Below are 20707 nucleotides of genomic sequence, written 5' to 3'. Positions count from 1 at the left end.
CAGATTTTGCCAACTCACTTTATGTCAAGATGTGGAGGCTGAGCTGGCCACCATGCTCCACATGGCTTAAGGTCCGTCTGTTTGGCCATGATCAATAGGGTTAAGGTCATTAACATGTTATGAATGCCACGAGGCCCTGGGAAAGCAGAGTGAAGGAACACTGATCTGAGCTGTGATTGGCTGAAACACATCCAAAGAAGAGGTCAACCCCCCCCCTGACTTTAGATGTCATCTGAAGAGCTGATGACCTCCGACCTCATGGTCAGAGGGAGATGGAAATGATTTCAGCTTGCATTAATTTAGCTGGACAAATATAAGGATTTGGCATTTGATCAAAGCAAATTAATCATAAGTTGTTGTTTAGTTGTGTGAGTTGGACAAACATTTAATTAACAACTAATAGGTTGAAATGTCTATCTAATCTATTTCTTAGACTTTTAAAAAGTATTTTCAAATGTGTAGAGCACAAATAGTGCCACCTTAAATACATAGAAAATGTCAAATAGAGCCACTTCAGTTCCTAAAATGTTACCAAATATAAAATTCGATATTGTTCTGTTTCTAGCCATAATGTGAAGCCTGTTAACCTCTTAGCGAACACATGCATGGACATCACATTTTAGGTTATATTACCACGGTAGCTAATTCTGTTTAATTGTGGCCCTGCCAGAGAAAAAAAATAAAAAATATCAAACAAGAACTCGGGTTTTAAGAGGCAAACTGCCCTTTCCAAAAATAAAAATATGTGACCACAACATTCCTTAAAAAAAGGTTTATTGGCTTTTAAAACCACTTTAAAAATCTCACCAGTGAGTACTTTCCATTGAAAAAAGAAACAATGCATTTGCAATATTAACAAGCTACTGTACATTAAGCAGAACACCAGACAACATCACAGAAGGAGGGTTTTCTTCTTTTTTTTCTTATAGTAAAAATGGACAACATAGTCATACAGATTTGGATCAGTAAAAGGTTAAGAATCAGAGTCACTGCTTGATGGAGTTTCTGTAATCATAAGGAGGTGCATTTCCTTCAGTCAAATTCAAATATCAGTGCCATGTTGTTAAAAAAAGTGAGTAAATATTCAATATCTTCACAAATGCTTGTTGCAGAATAAGAAATCATCAAAAAACCTGTAGTCAACAAAACATATAGAATAACATTAACTTAGTAAACAGCACAAAACCAAGGTTATGTCATAAATGGAACTAGCACTGCCAGTCTGGTTAACAGAACCTGCCCAAATCACAAAAGACAGTGGTTACCAAGAATGCAAAACACAACAGAAGTGATCACACATGCGTGCGTACAATCATTTATCAACATAATGAGCATGTAGGTTTTAAAAGGTTATTTAACTTTTTTTTCCCTCAATGCTTTGTATTCTCATGTATGAGAATGAGTAAGAAATGTGTATCTCACTGAGATTAAAGCACATTTTGCTACAAGACAATTATTCATTTTCTGACAGTCCATTAATTTCTGTACTCATCTTGTCAAAAAATGTTTCTTTCTTCTTTTTTTATGCGGGCATCCATCTTTTCTTTTTTTCTTCAGAAAGATGTGGCAAAGCCATGTGTCGTAAAAATTTAGTGCAATAACGTGAACCTCCAAACTTTGTTGAAACACAAGTTGTTTTTTTTTTTTGTTTTTTTTCCAGTGTCTGCTGAAAAACTCCGAGCACAATGTCCGTCACAGAAATGTCTGCAACCAGCTAACAGTATCACAAGTTTTTTTTTCAATACATCATGCTATTGATCCTGCTCAAAGCACACACCACTTCTGCAACAGCAGAGCCCCATTACCTTTAAAAAACGTAAAAAACAAAAAATAAACTTCAAATAAAATCAGCAAGCAAGACCAGACAGCATTACTGTTACAACACAGAGCCAGAAATGTAACACACAACATACATTATCTTTCCAACTATAAATCTGTTGAGCCTTTTTTTCTTTTTTAAAATGGCACATACTTAGCTAGAATAATGGCCATAATATAGTGTCTTGATACATCAAATCTCTATGTATCTATCCTATTTACAGATGGAGCTTAAACATGACTTGTACAACATTGACAATAGCCAAAAACTCAAGCAAGCGTCCTACTGTATCACAGAGCCTACCTGGCTAGCAGTGATGGTTTCAACATGCTTTCAGGTCCATGGTTGCCTATAAAACATAGGACGGTGACCTTTTCACAAATTTACAAACTGTACATAAGATTTTACTCAACTAAATTCTTTTCCTCAAATGCGATAGAACTATCCGTGTGGCTGCCTGCTTCCCGTTGTCGCGAATGGTTACTTGGAGTTTTTCTGTCTGTGTGTGATAATCTCAAATTGATCGTCTTTGGTATGGACACGAGGCCGGACCTCTACTAACATCACCTCCAGATGACTCGGCCTTCTGGGTAGCGAACGGTTCTCCATACCACCACGATCCAAGTTGGGAATGCAGCATTTTCAAAACAACTGGAAAAATGTCGAGACTGAAAATGTGCCTTTTTTTGTGTGAAATAACAGCATAGCAAATCGTCCGAATCCACCGAGGATCGGGACACACCTACCCTAATAGTTAGCCTATACAAGTTCCATCCATAGTTTAACACTGCAACACACGAAAGAAAAAAAAAAGAAACAAAACTGAATAAGAAATACTACTGAAAGTATCAGAGTAACAGCTGCCTTGGTCGGATGAAGCTCTGGATGGTTCTGTAGATATTTTAACATCATAGTGTACACAGTCTTTTCAAAGATGGCATAAGGCCCTGGACTTTGGAAATAAGGCAGCCAGTTGTTGATTCCTTTCAATGTATCGTCCATAAAGTGGCCTGAATCTCCATCTTCTCCCTGCTGACTCATCTACTCCCTTTATAAGATATTAAAGAGTACAAGAAGTACAGGTTTTAAGAAAATGTCGCTCATGTACAACGCTCAGATGTGAATCAGTTTCCCACTGATTAAGCATATGATAAAATATAAAGATTATGTCATAAATTCAGCACCTGGCAGCTCAAGATGCCGCCCTTTTGAATATTTAGATATGGCAGGCAAACGTACTACGACTACTATGTGCATTTACAATACTGTCTCCATTTGGTTGAACTGCACAGAGTGTAAATAGTGCACAACAACAGCATTTGGTGAAGTCTTTTGTGCCAGATTTCCTAACCACCCCACCTTTTAATTGTTCGTGAACTATAAATATTGCATTAATAAACACCAGCCTCCTGCCTGAAATGCTTACATTTCTGTTTCGGATGAGGGAGAACAGTGGTTAAATGCTGAGACCCTGGATGACAAATGAGGAAGGAGAGGAATACTGAAACGTCAGTAAGGAGAGATTTTTCTGGTAGCCTGGCACTTTGAACTGAACGAATGGCAAAGTCCAGACAAATCCCAACGAACTATGATTTAAAACGGATATACTACATATGCACCACACAACAGAGGACAGAAATTATACAGAATAAAACATAACGTTAGCCCAGCATCTCTACTGTAGTCGGCTGGTCTTTGCTTTCTAGCCAGTCAAAACCAGAGTTCACAGTATCACTGCATATCTGCTGAAAAAGCGGGTCGTTCTTCAGTTCTTCCAGTGTAGAGTCTTCATATTGTTCCTGCTGCTGATTGGGATCAAACAGCAGGTTGGTGTCCAGAGTATTAAGGTCAGTGATGCTACTGGACAGATCTGAGGTCAGTCTGATTTCATTTGAGAAGTCTGATGCCACAGCGTTGAGCTCCGAAGCTACCTGGCCTACCAACTGAGAGCTGGGGTTGAGGCCATCCTCCCCCAGCAAGTCCTTGACAGTGTTGTTGAAGTTGAGCTGCTGTTGTTCGTCCTCCGCCTCCTGCTGCTGTGTGCTCTGGAGGAGGAGTTGTGGTTGTGTCTGCACGGGATCCTGCTGGAGCTGCTGCTGGTCTTGTTCGCCGGGACCCGCTTGTGCTTGGCTGTCGTCAGTAGAGAAGCTCACCTGCTCTCCACTGCCAGTGGTGAGGTAGCCATGCTGCTGGAGCTCGAAGGCAGCAGGACTGGAGCTGACGGGCAGCGAAGTCTGGTGAGCGGTTCCTCCCGCAAACCCAGGAGTAGTCTCCAGGATCTGCGTGAGATTCATGCGAGCTGTGTAGTTAGAGGGGAGGTTGTTTATACCCAGACCGCGGACTGAATCGTCTCCCTCTGCGTCCATCTTGCTGAGAAGTACATTTGTGATCTTGGTGGTGTTGCTCTGCGTCTGCACGGGAAGCATCTCACTTTGCATCATGATGTTCAGAGGCACAGACTGGCTACGCTGGACCATGCTGTGCACAGAGCCGACGGTCTGGCTGTTGGACAGGATGTTGAGCACCTCCGAGGTGATGGGGGAGTTAAAGGGCGAGACTACAGCTCGGGTTGTCATTGTTGTACTGGTGGTGGTGGCCTGGGAAGCGGTGTTGCCACTGAAGTTTCGCTGTCGGACTGCTGGGCTAACACTACGGCAACGGAAAGTACTGGATGTGGACGAGGCAGAGGCCTTGTTATCTAACGGTGCGGGCACAGCAAAGCTCTCCTCTTTAGTGGGAGTAGTAACACTTGTAACCAGCTGTTGCTGCACAGGAGAAATGGGAGTTAAGCGGCCCAAAACCGCTGCATCCTGTCTTGACTGAGACTGAAACGACTGGCCGGGAATAGCGAATGCATGTGGTTTACGGAACTGATCATCGACCAGATCTTGGTAGCTGGGCAGAATACTGATGCTGTGGTTGGACAGCGGGCCTGCAGAGTTGCTGTTGTAGCGGTTGTTGATCCATTCCAGCTTGGCCTTGTCGGGGTGTGTTGCCATGGGTCTTTGCATGGGCTTCACAGGGCTGCTGGAGACGATACTCGCGTCGTGATACCCCGTGATGCTCGAGTTAATGGGAGTGAAGGCAAACGGGTTCCGGCACTCCACCGGACTCGGGGGTACGCTGCTGCTGCAGTTAGAAAGCGGTGTGCTGATGGGGGTGTGGCGGCCCATGGCTCCGTCCACCGGGGTGACCGGGGCCATACGGGAGCACGGGCTCTCTCTGGTCAGGCTGTGTGCGAGTGTCATTTCAGAAGTGGGAGTGGGTGTCGGGGTTGGTGTCGGAGTGGGAGTCTGAACAGGTGTGGTGCTGCTGTGAGCAGAGTGGTAGAAGGTAGTATTGGCCTGGTGTGCACCGAGGATGGAGCCTTGATTGTTGGTTGACTGGCCTTGCAGGGAGATGTCGCCACAATTACCAAAAAGACCTTTCAGCTTCATCTGCTCCTCCATTTGGACCAGCTCCTCCACTATGCTGTCTTGGGTCATGTCCTCATCGTTGAACGGGAAGTACTCCATGCTAGTCTGCGTGCCTGAAAAGTCAACCATCTCCTGCGTGAGGGTGAGCTGACGGGAGGCCTCAGAAGGTTGAGTTATCATAGAAATTTGGTCAGGAGGGGGTTGCTTGTGTTCTGCTGGTATTTGCTGTGTCTCCCATATTGTGCTCTTTAAATCCCTCATTGAAGAGGCTTCGTGTGGTCCTGAGTTGGTTGGTATGGCACGGGAGTCCCCGGTGATCTGCTGCAGCAACGCCTGATCAGACGCGTTGTTGTCAGTGCTGATGGAGTGATCTTCATGTTTCACCATCATGCTTTGCTGTTTGACAACAGTCTGCGTTCCCTCTGTGTGAGCGATAGGTGTGTCGGTGAGTGCAAGGATCTGTGTGGGCCCTACCGGTGTGTGTTTTGCTGTCCCTTTGCAGGGGGCACTCTCTGGTCTGGCGGGGGTTCCTGGTCTGGGAATCTTCTTCACTGCAGCACCCACCCCAGGTTTGGGATTGTCAATTGTGGCGAGTGGCTGTTGTGAAATGAACACTCTCTTCACAGGAATAGCGTGGGATTCTGCGGCTGTGCGCTTCCTGGGGCTCTTGGCGTCCGAGCAGGGGTCACTCGATGTGTGGATCACCGCAGCAGAGCCGTGAGAGGATGCGTTTCCGTTGGAGTTGTGATTATCAACAGTCAAGTACAAAGTACTGTCATGGCAGTTACTGTTATTGCTGTCTAGAGTTCCAATTACAGATATGGAGGTGGGAGAGGATATGGCGTCGTGTTTTATCCGAATCCCTTTGTCTACTCCAGGAGGACACTTAACGAGGAAAGTTGGTTCGCTGACAGCTCGGAATTTAGTCAGTCGTTCCTCTTTTGCTGCGACAGCATGCTTCTCCGCAACGGATATGGAGTTATTGTCACTTCCGACTTCAGACACGCCTTTGGTGTCAGAGGAAAGGCCAGCGGATGATGTAGTGGCACCGGGTCTGACTACAGAAGGCTGAATGGCGGCACTCTGCGATTGCTGGGAATCATCGGAGACGGCTGCGGCGCTCACACCAGCCGAGGCCGGTCGCACCGTTGTGTTGTTGCCGTTACTGCTGCTGTTAGGTGGTGCCAAAGCGATGGCTGTCATCTTCACCACATTGACCGAGCTGACGTGGGGAGTGGGCATCACAGTTTTTATGGGGCTGTTGGTGATCAGCAGCGTCGGCGGAGAGCGCAGTGTGATGGCACTGGTGGCGGAGGGCTTGGGCAGGATTTGGGCGTACCGTGTGCCGTGTCGTGCCAGGCGGTCACCGACAGGACTGGCAGGGATGTTTTGTGGGGTTTTGGGAGATTGTTTGAGAGACTGTGTGACAACTTGAAAATTCACAGGCAACACTTTGCCTTCTGCGGTCCCTACAGGACTAGGTGAGGTCATCAACTGCCTGTTTCTCTGTACCTGCAAGAACAAAGTCCTTTTAGTAAATTCACGTACAGCCATAAAAACGTGAAATGATATGAAAGAGCAATAGCCACATACCGTCACCGGGCTCGGAACAGCCGCTACTACGATTCCTATAGTGGGCTGAGGGGAAAGCAGGGCTGGGCTGCCACAGGGGATAGTGGGCCCGGGGGTACTGGCCTCTGTACGCTTGACTTGTGACTCCCCTGAAGGCAGGGGTGAGTGAAGCTTCTGCTCCTGCTGCTTTTTCTGGATTTTGCGTTGCAGTTGCTGTTTTGCATCAACAGACGGGGAGGGCAGGGTCTTCACCTGGGGCTGGAATGAGTTGGCTTCAGCAGTGGGCACAAATGCAGAGGCTGGAGTTGGAGTCTTGATCCCTACAACAACATGAATCCAGAGATTTGCAAGAGATAGACTGTCACGTACTGCTCTTTAGTCACTGAGAATATTTAAAAGGGCAACAGCGATCAAGAGGTGTATCATACATTATTAGAAAGGGTGCAGGGAAAAATCGATTCTGCAATATATAGCGATATTTTATTTGGCAATAGTTGTATCGATTTAAAATATTGACAAGAGGACATTTAATTAATTATCTTATTAGAAAACGTAGTTCACCGTCTTACTTTCAAATATTACTTAATTCACCAAAAGAAAAGCAGCAGGAATTTGCTCAGCTAAAAGTAACTTGTATACGAAAAACAGTTGCAGTGTTTAAAGCTATGACTATTAAATTAAATTAATTTTTTACATTTTTTTTTATATAAACGGTAGAGTTCTAATCTAATTTTTTGCGTCAGATGGTTAATTCTATGTTCTGCACACCTGGAAGTATGCAGGTGAGCAGAATCCCTTTCATACCATGATCAATTAAGAAAAATATAAATATTAATAGATAAATTATTGGAAATTCACTCCTGTTATATTTTTAAGTTTAAATTGCTTTTTCTTTTCTCAAGCGGACTGGTTAATACATGACTTCATCCTCGCCTGTTAGATGGTAAAATCTGTACCGAGGAGGGCAGCTGCGCTCCCTCTTCGTCAGCAGCCCATGTCCACAAAACGCTCCACAAATTTAAATTAGTTTGGTTGTTAGTACAACCGCGAGCTGCAAAACATGCGCCTGAACTGCGCAAAGACATTTTTGAAAACTTTGAGGGATTAAGTAAAACACGCTTTTAAAGTTTGTATGCCCCGCTAAAGCTAACAAAACCGGCAACTTTCGAGGAAACAAATAGCGCCATGTAACTTACGGTTGCTATACCGGAAGTTGCACCTTTTACATCAGCGGCCCCAGGAATAAGGTGGATAAGGTATATCAACATTTAAAATTATGGTAGTAATAAAAAGTTTGTAGTCAATATTTTTGGATTGCTCAGAAAAGTGTTCCAACTGTTTTTTGATGTGGTAAATTAGAGCATTCTGGACCTAATGCATTTTTTGGTGTTATTTTTAATTTGTTCTAGATTGAAACAAAAATACCACTTGGTGGTGTCAAAGTAAAGGTTGGAAGTCTTTTATAAAAAATAAAACTCTAATTTTCAGAGCCATGTTGAAACCCTTTGCAAATTCATTTGTTTTTAACTCTGTGTAAACTCAATTTGCGCATCAAATATAATGCACGCTTGTCCAAAAATGTGTTCAGATAATCAAACTCTGGACATGCCAGGCTGTTGCCCAATCACCGCTGCCAGTCCGCTGTGGCTGACGCTTAAATTATACTGCAGGTCCTCTGATCGCGTCTCTACATTGACATAACATTAAAACTGGAGATCCCTGACGCGTGTATCGTATTGGATGTGAACGCTTCTTCATGAGGCAACACAAAAATACAAAACAAAGAGAAAAACAAGCTGAGCACTTCAGAGCTCAGCAGCCATCTTTACCTGTGGGTGTTCCAGTCATAACAGTAAGTGCAGCCATGGACTTAGTACCAATGTAGTGGCTATTAAGAAGAAAGCGGGCCAAGTCCTCCACACTGTCAAACTGTCGACTTAAGACCTTCTGAGCCCACTCGCACACCAGTCCACAGGCTGCAGATCTCATTTCGTCCTCGGCGCTCGGAGACTGGCCTGTTGGCTCCATCAGCTCGCACTATTAGGAGACAGAGGACCACCGTTAAGTTCAAATTGTTCACATTTTTGGGAAAAACTAGACTCAGTAAAATGTATTACTCACCCCGTCACCAGATTTCTGTAGATCCAGGTTGGGTAGGGATGGCATGTGAACAAAAGCTTTCTTCCTTAACCCGCTATAACAGTATGTGCAAGGGAGTTAAGGCTTCGAAACCTCTGTGACATAAAGAGGAGTCTGGCAACATCACTGCTCTTCAGTTCTGAAGTATTGTGCATCTACGAAAAAATCTAATCTAGTCCTCAAACTTGAGTTCAATTCAATTAACAAGCATTAAGTATATAATTAAACTTCCATTATTCTTTGGAAAATACTGTAACTATGGGGTGATGTGTTTAGCTCTTTTTTATTAATACCTTGAGGTAAATGTTTGGTTAGTGTTGAGTGCTCAGCATGGATTGTATCGCTCACGGGGGGAAAGGACACAGCAAAACATCACAGCGTACCTAAAGATTTTAAGACTTTTTAAGCCTGTTTTGCTAACAAGCAATATTACTTAAAAATATTTAACGTATAATTGTTACTGAATTGTTTTGGAAATTGCAATTAAAAAAAATCTCTTTCATCTATTATGTTTAGATGACGAAGGCAAAAAACATGTATTTTTTGTCTCATTTAATTGTAATATTGTGTTATACTTATTAAAGCTACACATATTGTAGTTTAAATTAAGTTTTGCACAATCCATTTGTCACTCAGCTGTTCAGTGCTACCAGTTTTAAATTCCATTGTTCAGTAAATAGTTTTACTGGTTTAAAATTATTGTTTTTTTAATTCACACATTCACACTTATCGACTGTTGTTTTTTCTGCAGCATCACTGTCTTCAGTGGTTAGTCTGCGCTCCTCGTTCAAGCAGCTTTTTAACCCTGGTTTAAATAAACATGACCAGCTGTTTTTAAACCTAAAGGTGAAAAGTCATCAAATTCAGGACAGAGGCCCAAATGTGGACCCACAAAAGAGGCCATAGCTGCACTCAGTGCACCTGCTCTACAGCAGGACACACAACCAAAGAGAAATGGGGCTCATAGACTAAAGCTAGTGGAGCGTCGTTCCCTTCAGTCCAGCAGCTCTGCTAAATCCAGGTGATATCTAACTTAATCACTTAGAAATTTAGGATGCAGCCTTTCAAAACTAAAAAAAAAACAATTAACTTACTCTTTGACAGACATGTTCTGGTGTGGGTTCTGTTGGTGCTAAAGCTAAATTAAATAAACTCTGTATCTACTAAAAATTTTCAATTTTTTTTTGTTTTTTGGCCCCGACCCAATTTCGAGTCATTTGATTTTGAGTATCTTTCAATACCGAGTCCCCATCTGATACTTTTGTAAAATATTTAAAAAATGAACAAATCTAACAAAACAAATCCAGATTTTTACATTATTAACCTTATTTTGTTATTTAATACTTAGACAGAGCACTTCTGTGAATTGGCGTAAAAAATCAAGCAAAAATAGAGCAACTATCAATTAGTAAAAGTAGTTAACTATTAACTCATAAAATTAGTGATAATTAATCATGTGAGAAAGTTTGGTGACAGTTTTAGTTTCTTCAACACTATTGAACATTTTTGATCAGATGTGATTCATATATCTTTTAAAAATTAATGATTTTCTTCTAAAATTGTTGTAGAATGAATATGACGATGAGTCATATGAGTTATTGAGCCTTGAAGTCTAAATCTGTGAATGTCTCGATAATTTTACAGAAGAGTTTTTGTGTGCTTCCTGGTGATTTATTCTGCTACTCCACAGTAATATGATGTCATCATCTGCTCATGGTATGCAGACTTCTAGTAGAGTATTTAATCAGATTGAAATATACAGCGTTGATCATGATAAGAATAAAATAAATATCCAATACATGATAGGAATATAAAATCTGATCAAGTCTGATATTACGTGATTTCCAACCATATGATGAGAACAGAACATATTTACAATAACTCCTTTTTTTTCTTTGCCGACACATTAAAAGTTATTACATTGACCAATTTGGGTGATGTTTGCTTAGAATTTAAGGAAATGTCTTATTTTTTAGGACTTTTTTGAGAGTTTTTAAGGATCCTCTGCCACCCTGCTTCATTCACTAGTCCTTTAGACTGTAAGGATATTTGGATTTGCCTCTCATTCCCAGTCGACGTGCCTTCATGTTCGGAAAGACGTTCTTCATTATCTTCCCAAAGTCTGCAGCACTCAGTGGATTGTAGCCGAGATTGTCACAATAGCTCCTGGTAAAGACAAAAAGCCCAAACAAAATTGTTTGATCCCAGTAATTTGAACACGCTTGTTAGTTTTTGTTATTTGCAACTCACTTGTATTCATCATACACTTCTTGCTTTGGGAGGGATGTCTCTGGGTGCTCCTCCAGGTGATTGCGTATCCAGTTGAACGCATACATCTGTTGAGTGCGACTCGATGACATGGAACTCTGATCACTGAAACGCAAGAAAAACCGGTTTGTTGAACGTTTTGCTCTCGACTGCTGCCCATCATTTCTTGTGAAAACAAAAACTTGAATACCATAATCCTGGAGTGGAGGTCCCCTCTCTTTCTTAGGCCAAATGGGTAGAATTTGGGGATTGGGGTGATGAATAGATATGGGGAAACAAATGAAACACAGACAGCTAGGTACTGCAATTATCTACACATTTCAGTGGTTTGGTTTGTGATATCAGTCGTACAGTGGAAAAAAAAGAAAAGAAAATAGACCCAGATTTGTATTCAGGAGAAACATCTATCAGCCTAACCCATGTCTGTGTTAAGTCAATGAAAAGCGATTTGAATTTGTGAGAATAAGTGCCACTGATGTGAGAAAGAGGCACGACAGAGCATACATGTGTGTCTGAGAGAAACAGAAAACAAATCCAGGAGCCCAGTGGCTTTAAGAGTTGAATGTGTCGGCGTCACATACCTTTTATCATTGCCACTGCTGGGACCAGAAGGCAACTTAAGGTAGAGGTAGAGTTTTTCGATGTCTGTAAACTTCTCAACATCTTGCTGCAAAACACCACAAAAACAACACATTAATGCAATTTTTACAAAACCCTTTTTATATTAGGCGTGACACAACTATGCTTCCTATTGATCTGCACATCAGGTTTATTTTTAATTATATAAACTAAACACATATAAATAACTTTAATTTTCAAGCTCTAAGTGAAAAACTGCTTTGTAGTAGAGCATCTTTGGGTCACTGGATTAAAAGAGCCTGTCTGATTTGATCACATTATTGTTCTATTCTTAGCAGATATAATATATTCAGGTACTAAAAATACTTCTAAGACTCAGTAAAATAATGATAAAAATCCTGAAAGAGACATAAGTAAGGAAAGGTTTTCAGAATCTTTCCCTGTAAATACAGTTTGTGGTGTCATTCTGCAGAGATCAGAAATGCTCATTTGTGGTATCATTAGTTGACAAAAAGAAAGAAAAATATAACATTAATAAATAAAAAAAAATCCAAAAAATGTATTAAAATATTAATATTAAAATATATTTTTTAACATTTTTTGAGTAAAAAATTAAATTCTAATAAAGAAATAATAAATAATATTTTAAACATAAATTAAATAATAATTATAAACTTTTAAAATTAAAAATGTTTTACTTTTTAAAATAAAAAACAAAAATTGTATTTTTTTAAATCACTTCAATAAACAAATTAGAAATAAACAAATTAGAAATAAATGTAAAAAGGCTTTAAATCTGACTAGATAAAAAAGCAGGGTGGGTTTTAGTAAGAAATAATGACAGAGATTCTGTGATGTAAACGTGACACAAATAGCAAGAAATAAAAAACGTGTAATCTTAGTTTAAAGCTATTATACAATGACAAACAAATCATATACATTATTTCTGTAAATTTCTAGATTTTAAGACAAAAATCTCTTGGACACAGCAGAAATCTAGTAGAATGAAAAAAATATTAAGAAAGAAAATTATTTTTAAAGCCTGCAAATATAAATAAAAAGGAAATTTTGTCAAGAATTCATAAACTTTGGTATACTTATATATATATATATATATACAGTATATATAAAGCAAAAATCATTTTTACAATACAATCAGTGAATACTCACCAATATGCCGTCCACTTTTGATTGTACAGATTTGCTAGAATGAGAAAGGACAACATTTTTTCAACAAAATTCATATATAAGCTAATTTTAATATGATAAATTCTGATATATTAGTGGCATTTGTAGAATATTACAAAAAAATAATTAATTTGTCTATACATAAACAGTGTTTAAAAGTGAATAAAGCATTAAAAGCCCCAGTTTTTCTTTGCTTTACAACTTCAAAATAGTAAAAAATATGAATAATAATCCTACAATTCTGAATTAAATTGCTGGTATTTACTATGATAAAGTAAGCACATGTTGTGAAACATTAAATAACCTAAAAAGCACACCAGCTTGAATGGTTCACCAAAACTATGAGTGGATGAACTATGGATTAATATGCATCCTTGTTTATACATCCATAATACAGATGTGTAAATGTGACAGAATAGTCAAACAGGACTCTTTTTACAGAGGTGAAGTAATAGTGTGATAGCTCGCCTACATTTTTAGGGGGTACCACTCCACCAAGAGGTGGACCCAAATATAGATAAAACTTCAGAGAGCATTCATCTATCTATAGATTAATGAGAGGCTTTTATTTTCTTAGAAAAATCAATAACTGATAATGAACTTTAAAAATGCAATATTGATTGATCAAATCCATGTCATAAATTTCCAATAAAGGAATTTTATTAGGAAAAATACAAATTATTTTACTATGATGTAATTAAATGAATGAAAGTTTGATTCAAGTTCAAATTAAAAAGGAAAATAAAATACATAGAAAGTAGGCCTGTACAATACATCGCAAATTCATTGTTATCGCAATATCAGCCTATGCAATACATGTATTGAAAAAGAGGGTTTAAATTGCAATAAATGGTTTCCTTAAATGTTTACCAACACAAAAATCTTATAGCTGTGTGACGTGGTTAACAAATTAAAAAGAGCCCTTTTTGCATTGGACCAATCAGATGGATCTCTTTTATGTTAGATGATCGCATCCTATGTAGATGTGAGATATTTAGAGTATAATTTAAGTTATCTTGAATTTTAAAAAAGCAATGATGTATTATTTGTTTATTTCTACATGGTCATATATTGTAAGTAATATGGTCATTGCTATATTGATCACTAATATAACACGTCGCATGTTTTTCTAATATTGAGCAGCCCTATTATAATTTCAGAAAGGAAATTAGACAATTGAACAGATATTTCATAAAATCGGGATGCATCAGAAATCGAATTAAACTATTAATCCAAATTAAATCAATTGTTTGTGGGGATATACAATCCAATATTGCATAAATAACATGAGGGAAGTTCATGAACTGCTGAAACATATGTCAACTAGGGTGTAACGGTTAATCTATGAATCGATTTCTATTTCTACCAGATCGATCTGTCTCAGGGAGAACTTTACTTGTTTGTTTGTAAACATATTTAATTTACTCTTGATTGTGTTGCAAGAAATACAAGGAATCTGGAAAACTGCAGCTGCACTGTCCGGTACCAGGTATTTACTTCAGTTACACTGTTTTGGCTAAAGATGCCCAAGATCGATTTTAGATCAGAGAATCAAAATAAACCGATATCGACTATGAATTGTATCGACAACCACAAATTATGATACAAATCGTATGTCAACAGTGTATTGTTTGCATGGGCCTTACTAAATACATAAAAAAAACTGTTGTTCAAATTAAAACTAATGTTAATAAGAAAAAGGGAAGATTTCCAGTTTGGTAAAATTAATTTTTTTTTTAGCTAAAAAAAAAAACAAATGATCAAAATGTCATTTTACATTTCCTGTATAATTAGGTTAAAAGCTAAAAAGCAATAAACATATCTGTTTTTGGATAAATTGGTGTGTATTGTATTGACAAACTACACACTGATCCAGATAATACAGACCAAACAATATAATAAAAGCATAAATAATGCTGCAGGCTGCAGCTGTATGTTGAACAGCGTGAAATCCGCATGTGGAGTTTTGACACCTGTCATCAGCATCAGCTCCACTTTGCTGTCATCTATTAGAACATGGCCTCCTACGGCTCGATGCTAACGATCCCCAGCATCAGCTCTGAGCAGTCACCTGCATTACCGCGTTATTACAGCATCTGCGGGGGAGCCACGCAGCCTCCCCCGCATCGCCGCCCTCGTAATTCGGTTAAATATTAGCGTCCAGCCCGGGAAGGCTGGTGTTATTCTGGGCCGCTTTGTGCAGCACCAGTGCCACCCTGCCAATCCAGAGTTAGACACGCTAATTATGAGGCTACGGCTAGCGAAAAGGACAGTATGGCTGCTTGGGTCTCATCCTTACCAAATTGAATTCTTTATTTTGAACTGTAACGCGTTGGCCTCGGATCCCTGGAGTCCTGGCACGAGCGCTGGAAGAGAGCCTAATCCCGAGGCAGGCTTCTGACCAGGTTGTTGTTGATCATCAGCCATCGCGATGGAGGGGTGGTGGGGGAGCTTTAACAAGTAGGCCTCATCCCCGGCTGTGCACCGCACCGGACCCACCGCTGCTGGAGCGGCTCAGTCAGCTAGGACAGCCCGCTGAATCCACCGCAGAGCATGGCTACGAACGCTGTGATCGGACCCTGACAAAAGCAGACCAAAGAGCACAGCCGGGCATACAAAAGGCATTTCGCAGAGGTATCTCCGCTGCCGCAAATAGCACGCCTGCAGCAGCCAGCAGCAGCCACAGACGAGCCGCCTGCGTCAAGTTCAACGCAGCGTGCGCGAGCCAGACCGGAAGTACTGCGGGATTTAACAGTTTACGCAAAAACCCCTGAAATTCTTCACTAAAACATGCCTTATTTGTAAATAAACTAATAAAAAACCCTATTTTCTTTAACTTCTATTTATTTTTATTTTCAATTAGAAGTGTAAATGGATAAAATGTAATTCTTTGGGACATTTAAAAACACCCACTCCAATGTTGTTTTTTGTTTTAACATGTTTTTTTTAATGGGCATTTCTGAGTATTTCATGGGAATTTCTATTTATTTACTCAACTCATGGTGAATCAGGAGCAATTGAAAAGGAGAAAAAAAGCTTGTGAGTGTGACATAGAAGCTACTATGGCTAGACCACAAGCCCTGCTATGCTCTATTCCGATGCATCTGCTTGTAGACGACTAAATTCTCTAAATTTTCTTCATCCTAACTTGTATGTGACTCAAAACTGTATGGCTGAATAGCTTCAATATTGTGACACCGGTAGGTTGGGGTTGTGAGGGGCTGTAAGCTACCAGGAGAGAGTGTAAACAGATGGATGATGGGAAATCAATTAATTAAATCCAAAATAATTGACTCAAGGCCACATATGTCTAAGTCAAGACCCGGGGTAATTACACCAAGCCCTACAGATCATTTTAATTTATTGTTATTAACGGCACTTATTTCTAACTTGCATAGTTTTGACAAAATACAATTTTACGGAGAGTAAAATATTGAAAGTTATTTAAGGTTTAAGATGATTTATTCTGGAATAATATTTCTGCCTGTTTTTATTCACAGTAATAATAAAAAGTTAAGTTTTGAAAGTTTTAAAAGTTGTTTTAAATTTTTTTATGAATTTACCACTAAGTTAAGTTATGTGTATTTTAAAGTCAATTGAATGAAAATGACTCTGTAAGGTGTTTTCAATGTGTTCTAATACTGCCAAAACAAACAAACAAACAAAAACAAAGTCATATGAATCAAAAAGTTTTTCAATGTTGGCTGTAATTAAAAAACAGGATTGTTGAGTAATTTAAAATGTGTTTTTGTTCCCGTTTCTGTGTTTAAAATCATAAGTCATCTAACTCTAACTTACATATCCATGTGTATATAGACATCCTCCTATATATGTAAATGATGTCATTATAAATACTCTAAATCATAAATACACATATTTACATTTATACATGTGCATGACACATGGAATCCATTAAATATACATTTTTGTCAAATGGGGATTGATTTATTGCTTAAAAGGGAGTGGAAGCAACTTTCTTTACAGGGTATGAGTTATTATTTTCCAAACAAGGCTTCTACTGAATTCTGTTTATTTACAATACAAGTAGGAACGGGAAGAAACAAACATATTTTTGATGCCCTTTTTTTTCTCCTAATTTGAAACATTAAATATTTTGGACAAAGAAACTGACTTGTCAAAAAAAAAAAAATTATCAATACTTAGCTAGGAACATGACATGCTTTAAATGGCAACTGTACCCAGAAATATAATGTCGGTGCAGTTGATGATGGAAGCATATAAGAATTTACTATGTATTTTTTTATATTTTGTATGAAATGCTTTTTTTTAAACTTTTTTTTCAGATAAATATCAATCAAATGTTCATATCCTCTTGCTAAGGTGTAATGTTCCCTAAACGCCATTATAAATTTGCCTTTATTTTTTATTTAAACTTTCTTTTAAATAATATTGGATCCTTCTTTTTTCATGTATGTGAAAGTTTTGAATATTATCTGACACATAATCTTGATTATGCTTCAGTAAAACAAACTTTTCCCCCCAAACTTTTTCTTTTTTACTTTTGACTCTCAAGAAAGTAATTTTGGCCTAGTTTTATTTATGACGTCTAAACGGAACCAGTTAGTGTAATTTCGCTTAGCTTGATCAGACTCTTGTTCTGCAGTTCCATGGTCCACCGATAAGGGCGCTGCCGCAGGAAGCTGTTTGACCAGATAGTGACAATGACGGGTAAACAGCCAGGATGATATCACTACACGATGTAAACTGGCATCTACCGGTGACTACGTTTATCTTTATATTCACCGATGATGCTGCTGTGAATCTTTGCTGTGACCAGGAAATAGGTACACATATCTGGAAGAACTTCTCCAGATGGTTTGTTCCAAAACTGTCTTCACCTATAAAAACGGCTTACTATTTTTTCCTGTCTTCTGAAACATGAAACACAGTCACTTGGTAGAAATAACCTGAGTGTGAGATCATAATCCAGTCTATCTGCAACACATTTGAATGAAAACGTATCCAAAAAACAGGTTTTTATTAACTTCCATGAGCCTAAATAGCACATTTATAAACTGGACTCTTATAATAACGCACAGTTATCAAAGAATAAATCATAATTTGTGTGTAAACGCAATTAAAGCATGCATATCCAGAATAAAGAAGTCACCAGGTTATAAAAAACAAGTCCTCCTATAAGCTTTGATCATGATTTAATTTATGCTGCCATCTATTGGTGACAAAGAGTACTACTACTCTACTTACATCACAGTCGTAAAAAGTAATACAGCAACACACAAGTGCATAAGTAAAAAGTGAAGTAGTCTGAGTAAAAATAAAAAATTACAACATCCTCCTAAAAATACATTTTTTATTTAAAATGTGAAATCTAAAGTGCTCCATTTACCTATTATGTGATATTATTAGTTATTTTGTATTATACTATAGTGGAATGTCAGCAGTATTTTTCAAAATATGTATGTATAAAAGGCGGTACATAATTCAAATAAATTTGCATTGGTCCACTCTTTTAAAAGTTCTTGTAACTTTATTTTCCTAACATTATATATATACAGTATATATTTTTCACCACCTTATGTGCATATTACTAACAGACTTAAAACACTTTTAATTCCACACATTGTTTTCAGGAACTGCGTAATCATGTATTCACCTTATCAAGCTTGTTTCAATGTTGAGGTAGTAGAGTGGGTCAGATTTAGAGTACGTTTACAGTTATAGCATCCTGTTTAAGGATTAAAACAAGTAGTACATGCAGGTAATCACAAATTTATCAAATTATATGAACAATTCTGACATAATCCCTACAGTTTAAAGTCTATTAGGCTTTATTAGAACTTAGAAGTCATCCAAAACATTGTTTTTATTGGTAAATCGTTGGTACAATGTGTGTTTGGAGTTTCAAGTTAATATATGGAAGGTGGACGGCTGCACAAATGTTTTTATTTGTCTTATGAAACTTTAGGGTAAAATTAAGAATAAAAGAATACCTTCTTACTTTTATTTATTTTTTTAAAAAGTTACAGAAAATCAAATTGAAAACGAAGACCAGTACATTATTTTTGCTTGAAGACAATATTTAAAAAAACTCAATGTTTCCTCTGCAGTTGTAGTTTCTATAATTTGAGGCCTTAATGTTATTATAAAATTAATAAATTATTCACATAAATAAATTTAAAGAACTATCTTGTGTCTAGTGAGTCTAATGTTCTATAGCCAGAGATATGGTAACATTTTGACCGTTCAACTTTCAATATTTATGCTTCAAATTCATTTAACACTGTCATTTCTGAGCTGTCGACACAATCAAGGCATACAACGATGGTTTCTCAAACCTCAATCTTAAGAAAATGATATTTCCCATTAGTCATTGTTTTCTTGCTCTATTTTTGAGCTTTGGTTGCTGGCGATTCCAGACTGATTTGCTTTACTGTCAATCTCCTGTCACTTCCTGTTTGTCTTAAAAGACTTCATCACTGCAATGTTTGCCCTTGCTCATTCCTTTAAATGTGAAGATTCGATAAGAGTCATCCACTGCAGGTGATCGTTTCTGTCCCCACATTGTAGGGTTTTTTTTATCTCTGGACTTCAAGTAGAACTGCATGCTAGTTTCTTCCCTTTACGGAGTTTGATTTTTCGTCTTTCTGAAGAAAATATTTTTAAAAGTTTTTTTTTTAAATAAGTATGGAAATTGAGCTTAGAGTCAAATTCAAAGTAAACATTCTGAAGATCATTTAATGTATTAGTAAAGCAGCTTATTTTGTGATCAAGGATAAAAAAGAAGTTTCTGATGTCTCTTATATATGATCACATGTCTGCCTTTTCTCACAAATATATTTCAAAATTATTTTAGAAAGTTTAAAAGTACATTCAATATTCAAAATCTATCATTTTATTACTGCTAAGTCATATAGCTCAGAGTGACTTTACTATATATATATATATATATATATATATATATATATATATATATAATTTCAACTGTTTAATAATTATTTTGTTTGACCAGTCAGAAAATACTCAGGTAAACATTTACATTTATCCCAGTTTTAGTTCCCATAATAACCAGAAGCAGCCAAACAAAATTCAGACAAAACATTGTCACTGATCTTTAAATTAATTTTAAAAACTCAGTTTTTTTAAATATTTTGGGACAGTTTTAAAACTATTTATAGCCCTTATACATGTAAATGTTTCCAAAAATGTAGAACATTGAAAAAAGCCTGTTATATATTGCTACAGGGATCTTCAGAAACATATCTTACCAATATAACATATTTTATACTGACTGAAGAATTTTAAAACAGCAGTTTCCAATTCCATTAGTGTTGGTTTTAATTGTTTTATACATTAGTGACAAAAAAAACTAATTTTTAATTTTTTAAAGTAATTCTTCTTAAAGACATTCAGCTAATATGAAAAACTAACCTTTGATTACAACAGACTGACCCAGTCAAATAAACTCATTAACACATTTAAAGCTGTTAATTACGATTCATTTTATATATAAAATTTCCCCCCAAACACAAGGCTTTAAAAATGTAAAAACAGCTTCCACCTTCCTCCTTATAAACAAGATAGGCTTTATCTATTTTGTTTGCTGGAGAGGTTATGTTGCAAATCTGGACACAAAGCAGGTCACACTTGATTCTGGCAGGGACTTGAAGTCACACGTCTTCTGGTGCCGGTGAATGTGGGGCGGCGGGTCATTGTGGCGAAGAGGTCGGTGAGTCTGGCTCTCACG

General features: G+C 38.0%; 1 protein-coding gene across 2 annotated transcripts; it reads right to left on the bottom strand.

Moving 5' to 3' along the window:
- Positions 1–757: 757 nt before the first annotated feature.
- LOC112152438 (DNA-binding protein RFX7) lies at positions 758–15680 on the bottom strand. 2 transcript variants are annotated; one of them, XM_024282027.2, is made up of 10 exons: positions 15281–15679; positions 12964–12997; positions 11796–11881; positions 11405–11431; positions 11197–11319; positions 10996–11112; positions 8929–9013; positions 8637–8844; positions 6829–7127; positions 758–6747 (listed from the first exon to the last, which is right to left on the bottom strand). In XM_024282027.2, exons 1-10 carry the CDS (start codon positions 15406–15408, stop codon positions 3481–3483), a joined length of 4374 nt encoding a protein of 1457 aa, XP_024137795.1. In that variant the 5' UTR covers positions 15409–15679; the 3' UTR covers positions 758–3480. The 2 variants fall into 2 exon arrangements, with proteins under 2 accessions (XP_024137795.1, XP_024137796.1); XM_024282028.2 differs by lacking the exon at positions 11405–11431 and having other exon boundaries at positions 15281–15680.
- Positions 15681–20707: the final 5027 nt, after the last annotated feature.

This window comes from Oryzias melastigma, linkage group LG6 (assembly GCF_002922805.2).
Source record: "Oryzias melastigma strain HK-1 linkage group LG6, ASM292280v2, whole genome shotgun sequence".
In the NCBI taxonomy this organism is placed as follows: Eukaryota; Metazoa; Chordata; class Actinopteri; order Beloniformes; family Adrianichthyidae; genus Oryzias; species Oryzias melastigma.
The sequence above is the reverse complement of the archived record's forward strand: the minus strand, read 5'-3'. Positions and strand labels throughout refer to the sequence as shown.

Excerpts from the sequence above, each read along its gene's own strand:
- LOC112152438 (XM_024282027.2), bottom strand. The coding sequence starts at position 15,408 with ATGGCTGATGATCAACAACAACCTGGTCAGAAGCCTGCCTCGGGATTA. Across the intron at positions 11,882-12,963 it reads CAAAAGTGGACGGCATATTG|CAAGATGTTGAGAAGTTTAC; the intron begins GTGAGTATTCAC and ends GGTGTTTTGCAG. Across the intron at positions 11,320-11,404 it reads ACCTCCACTCCAGGATTATG|TGATCAGAGTTCCATGTCAT; the intron begins GTATTCAAGTTT and ends CTTGCGTTTCAG.